The sequence below is a fragment of the Microcebus murinus genome, chromosome 12 (assembly GCF_040939455.1).
Source record: "Microcebus murinus isolate Inina chromosome 12, M.murinus_Inina_mat1.0, whole genome shotgun sequence".
NCBI lineage: Eukaryota > Metazoa > Chordata > Mammalia > Primates > Cheirogaleidae > Microcebus > Microcebus murinus.
Window position 1 is genome coordinate 41,787,291 of NC_134115.1, and position 6,136 is coordinate 41,793,426.

General features: G+C 34.8%; 1 protein-coding gene across 6 annotated transcripts in view; it reads right to left on the bottom strand.

The window, feature by feature from the left end:
* Positions 1-5,696, bottom strand: part of NFIB (nuclear factor I B) — a 428,232-nt gene extending 422,536 nt beyond the window's left edge. For 2 of the 6 annotated variants that reach the window (XM_076008731.1, XM_076008730.1), the window contains exon 1: positions 5,531-5,696. In XM_076008731.1, coding sequence (XP_075864846.1) covers positions 5,531-5,626 — 96 coding nt within the window. In that variant the 5' untranslated portion in view covers positions 5,627-5,696. The remainder of the gene's footprint in view (positions 1-5,530) is intronic. The other 4 variants (XM_076008733.1, XM_076008732.1, XM_076008734.1 and 1 more) reach the window with 3 other exon arrangements.
* Between the last annotated feature and the right edge of the window lie 440 nt (positions 5,697-6,136).

The following is a 6,136-nucleotide window of genomic DNA, read 5'->3' on the forward strand; positions in this document are numbered from 1 at the left end:
ACCCCTTGCAGAACTTCTTGTGAAAGGAACTTTTGCACTGAATATCTACAACCTATTTTGCACATTGAGATGCAACAGGAGAACGTAATTCTCTTTCCATGCCCTGCTATATTTTCACTGGTACATTTTCCTATATCCAATTAGATTTTCTCAGTCCCTCCAAAAAATGTATATGACAAATTGTAGCATAAAAAAATGTCACGAAATAATCTCTAAAGATAGTGATTGGCATCATTCAGCCATGTGACAGAAATATGCTATAGTTTCAATGACATTGTGAGCATCAGATATCTTTCTTTGTTGACTAGTCCCTAAACTGGAAAATCAACACCAGCTTTCCCATAGATAGAAGAGATAACACTCCTTGAGAACATGACCCCTTGCTTCCAAAAAAGAACTGGAAAAGAGGATAGGCAGGCACTCGTGTTTCCTTACTCTCTGATTAAATTAATAACCATCTAATCACTGTTTATTAAGATACAAGCCAAAGAATATTTTTTTATTTGTCTAAAGTTTGTATGTTGTATTTGTTATGTAAACACATAAGTGGAAATCAATCATGAAAAATGAAATATTAATAAAAGTTGTTCCCATATAAGAAAGTATCTTAGAAGAATATAAATGTATTTTACCATGTCTTCCATAGATTTCACTTTTATTTAAATATGCTAAAGTGGATAATAAATGAATATGCATCACTAAAGAATATAGATATGGAAGAAGTAAAGAAAAAAGTGTCATTTATCTATAGCTAAATGTGGAATATTAAAAAGCATCATATTTACAGATGTTGAAAAATTTTTTTTATTCAAACATCATCATTATTGTTGTTTTATTCAGAAACTAGTATTTAATAAACTATTATTCTTTGTCCATGTCATTAATTGCACAAGAGATGGCTTCTTGGTAATGGTAATGTTAACATTCACCTATGAGTCTACAAAAGGATACTGAAAAGATGTGCTAACTGTCTTTGGCAATGAGTGACAAACCTGCATATGTAATAGCTATGTATTTACCAACATTGTAGAGAAAACAATAGTCATCCAGAAGCTTTCATTAATATGATGGGTAACCCACTCCTATAACATTGTGACATGGGTTTAATAATCAAAATGGGGAGAGAGGCTTGGTCTCCCCTGCACCTTAAAACAGAGCCTGGCATATAGTATGTACTTAAGAAGCTTTCATTGAATGAAACAAATTTTATAGTTTCGAATTCTACAAATATATTTAATGTTTAGATATAATATCTATAGACAACTAGTTGATATGGTTATTATCTGTATGGTATCTATTAGTGCAATTACCTTTCTACATTTCTAGAAATAAAATAATGTTTGAAATTAAATAAATATTAAATTTTGATTTTTCAGATATATTTTTGCATGGCTGGTCAACTACCATAGTAGTCAAATGTGATTTTTAGGTTAGGGAGAAGTTTTCTCATATATATATTTTTAGCATAGTTATTAGACTTCTTAGAAACTCTTTTGCTTATAGTAAAATAAAATAAAAACACAGACTGTAACATATACTAGTTTTAGTATTTATAAAAAGACACATGTCTTTTAGTATTTATAAAAAGACACCCATTTTAGGATTTTTAGCTAAAAATTGTCGATTACAAATCTAAGTTCACCTCAACTTCTTGAAGACTATAGAGAACTATTTACTGTAAAAAATAGTTTGTTCAATATGGTCATACACATATTGACATTTGTTGTCAAGTTATTTAATTAACGTTGAGAACAAAATTTGATTATTAAAATAGTTAAGCAATCAATTGATGTATTTGCCATTTTTATTAACATTGTCTTTAAACCAAATGATAAAATTATGTAAGGATAGTTAGTTTACTATTTTAACACACTAACTTCTCAAAAAATAAAAATTATTTTCTTTCAAGAAAAATAAAAATACATTACAATAGAGTAAATTAATTGGTGTTCAATCAGAAAAACCTTTGATAATATAAGATCTAGTTCAGTTTTTGTATTTATATGCCCATTTACTTTGGTTAATATTTACAAGACTTTGAGAATTTCAAATTGTATATACTGGCAATTAGTTTCTCAAATTAATTTTATGGATTAATATTTCAATAATTACTCTTCATGATTAAGGTAAACTTACAAATATTCTGGCCTGATTCTGATGGGATCAAAGGATTAGACTTATGAAATTTAGAGGGAAAAAAATAATGTCTGGTGCATAATTGCTACTCTGAAGTTCCAAGTTCTAACAAAGAAGTTCAAATAAGTCTCATGGAGAGCTTTAAATAAACAGCACAAGTTAGAATGAAAAGTCTAAAAATTGTTTTTGTTACTTTTATTTATCAGTGGTTTAAAAGGAAACTTTCACATAGCATCATCAATAACCATTAATGAATAGTGCTATTTATGAGCTATGTCTTTAATACATTCCAAGTGATATTTTTAAAATAATGTGAAAGGTCATCAGCAGAACTCTAAATATAGCTAACCAACTGTAATTTAAACTGCTTACATGATTTTTCTCCTTGAAGGAAGTCACATACAAAATAATCTAAGGAAGTAAAACATATAAGAATGCAGCATTTAAAAAACTGCACGTATGTAGATGATATTTAACATACACACATATACACACACAAGAGTTTACTCTTCTTGTACTTGTTTATTTTTAGCTGTCTCAATAAAATGTTTTTCCTCCCTCTGTTTTACTAAAACATGCCTATCTAGGAAGGAAAACAGATGTAGAATTGGACAACTACATCTTGTTTGGGCTTTTTCCCTGTCAAGTAGAATTTATGATCATTGTCACACAATAAGAGAATCTAAGTGAAACAGACAATAAGTCAGGAAGCAATTGCCGGGACACTTTAACACTGCAGCTTTGGAATTCAGGATTTGGTTACCAAAATTTCATTTGATTAAGCCAAATAAGGATACAATATCCTTTCTTACACAAAAACCCCAGAGTAATTGTAAAAATAAAAGAATCAGTGTCATGGCAAGAGAAGAATCACAATAAACTAGTTTTTAGGAACCTTAAAACACCTTTAAAAAAATATTCCTTACATTCAAACCAGGGAACCGTGTTAAAGTGACTATTGTGCACTTTCCTCTCTCTTCCAATATATTACTAAAGGTAAGCAATAATTTAGTTTGATTAATTAGGTTTTCCACAAAGCATCTGTCATTCCAAGTTTTCAATGACACATTAAATAATCTCTTAAACACTTTGGTTCCAAATGAACAAAGTTTATTAAAACAGAATTGTCCTAATAAGAAACTTGCACTCTATTCATGTAACCTAGTAAAGATTAAATATGAAAATAAATCTATGCAAAAATGTTCAGGTTAATATTTTACCTCTGAACCTGCCACTGTACATCTTCTGCATGTTTTCAGACAATAAAAGACTATAATTTCTAAAAATGAATAATCAGCTTCCACAAATCTTTAAAAGTAATATTCACAACATATTTCTCTTGGGAAGCTGCAATCTGTACAGAAGTAGAATTATGAATTTAATGGCAAAATATTTATACTTATTACCTTACTGTACCCATATTAATCCCGGTTTTTAAGTAAAATTTTACAGAGTAAACCTTTTGATTTTTCTAAACAGAAAATATTTCACTCACTGAAAGTGTTGATTTAACAATCACTTCTTAGAACATCCCAAAATGACAATCAAGAGGTAGGGTGACTATTAAAATAGCACTTCCAAGTCTTAGTGCAGTCACATAAAGCAAACCTTTTCCACAAACACTTTACAGCGTCTTTCCCCAAGTATCTGCCCATAATTTTAAGAGTCGATTGCACCCACGTACATGCACAGTCCCAAAGTATTGTAAGAGACACAACCATAAATAAAAGTTTGCCACTTTAGAGTCCCTATCACTTGTAAAATGTGATAGGATACTATAAAATGTAGTTTATAGTGAATAAAGTGGCAGGGAGACAGAGAGAGAGGGAGAGAAAGAGAGGTTCCTGTCTCTCCTTTCGGAACTGGCCTTTCTTTCTGAATCAGGGTATTCAAAGCAGCAACAAGTAGCAGCAGCAGAAAAGTTTTCCTGCAGGCAAACACATCGCATGTTCATGAGGAAACGCACAGAGAAGGACTGCAGCATGCGGCGGAGCCTCCTGCACACTGAGCTCTCTGGAGGAGCCTGGGAGCAACAGCATAACACACACGTCCACCTTTCGGGAAACTCAAACACATCACTAAGAAACTCTCTTGCCTAGCAGCGCCAGAAGCCGGGGCTAATCGGACGGAGCTCCCTTCTGTCTAGGCACCGTGGCTGGGCTGACCACCAGGGCTGGCCATACCCCTCCCCACCTAGAATAAAGTGCCCATTGTCTTCCACTGTACTAATTGTGAAAAAAAGCAGCCCTTGCAGTAAGCATAATAATTATCGAAGCAAACAAGAAAAAGCAATCAAGGCAGAAATGAAAGGAGCAAAAAGAAGGAGGAGAAAAAAAAAAGAGGAAAAGAAAATGACAAAAGAAAGAAAATAAATGCTCTGATGAATTAACCCAACGATGAATTTAATAGTCATATTAAATGCTTGCCTGTGGAAGGTTTCCCCATTCTTGTCACGACTATTGCATACAAGAGACCATTGTCCACACACAACAGAAATCAGTATATTAAATTTTATCATGTAGCACTTTCTTGATGTGAAAGGTTTTTCTCTCCCCAAACTACCACCTCTAATCCCAGCATTCTGATTAAAGAGAGATACCACTTCTCTCTTCCCAGTAGTATTTTTAAAGTTGAATCACAGGATTCACCAATGTCCTGAATTTTTATGCTTTTTTTTTTTCCCCGTCTTCCCCACATTTGCAGCTGGACAAATATGAGGGGGGAAAAAACAGCAACAACAAACCCACACACATTTGCCGGAGCAAAGAAAAATAATGAACTGAATATGCATATCCTCATTAACTAAATTTAATTACGCTGAGTGGCATAGTAATCAGTGGTTGCTCCAGTTACAGTATTCATTGAAAGGGAGGTGGATTCCAAATTAAGGCAAAGCGTGGGGGACAGTCGCATACTGATGAGGGAGCCGCACACAACATGATACAATACACTATCTAAATCATTATTCAGAGAAGCCGAAGAAAGAAGTACATTACTCTGTTTTAAGACCAATGCAAGAACAATTAGCCAAGAAGGCTTCAGTCCCCCACTGACTGCCCCACCTCCATATATTTCGCAGCAGCCGGCCTGGGACTGACTGTACCATTTGCATTTTTCTTTTTTTTTTTTTTTCTTAAAAAAGAAAAGTGAACAAAAACTCAGGCTGCCTTTCTAAAAAAGAAGGCCTATGCCCCTGGCTACAATAGCAGGGGAAATCCTATCTAGCACACTGGTGCGCAGAGACACCCCAGGGTCCCACAACTTGAGCTTGAACTTTCCGCAGGCAGCAAACTTTATAACACGTGCATGGAACAATAAAGGAGGAGCTCAAAAAGAAAGAAGGGAGGGAAGTTTTGGGGGTGGGTGAAAAAAAATGTTATCATGCCAAACTTACCATCCACCAGGTCCTGGCTGACATGTCATAACATAGCTGCCATTTTATGGAGCTGTCCGACGTTTTCCCAGCCATTATGCTGTCAGCAACCTTCATCAGATGCAGCTCAATGGAAGATAAGACACCTAATCAAGAAAACATCAGCGGTGGCTTGCTGGACTACATGTAGGCCAATCCTTATCACACTGCATCATGGGAAAAAGCTCCTTTATTAGCAGGAGGAACTGCAACCTCACAGATAGAAAGACAAGGATCAGTTCTTTTGCCTTTTTTTTTTTTTTTGGTCTAAAGGGATTGGTGAAAGTAGCTAGCGTTCTTTGTGTATCATGTGTACAAGAGTTAAGTATCTTGCAAGTGGGCGGCTAACTGCTCTGCTGGGCGATGCAGACTAAAGTTTATTTGCATTCTTCTCTGTTGTATATTGTTTGACATGGTCCATGGTCCTTGCTGAGCAGATGAAGGGAGGGGAGGAGGGTGGGAGGGAATGAGGGGAGAGGGAGCTGTAATTGCTCAGAATTAATATCTCCCCCAACAAAGACATAACAGTTTCATTGACACAGTCGGAACTTGGTTCAGATGTCACTGCACACACCGGCACGCGGGTGT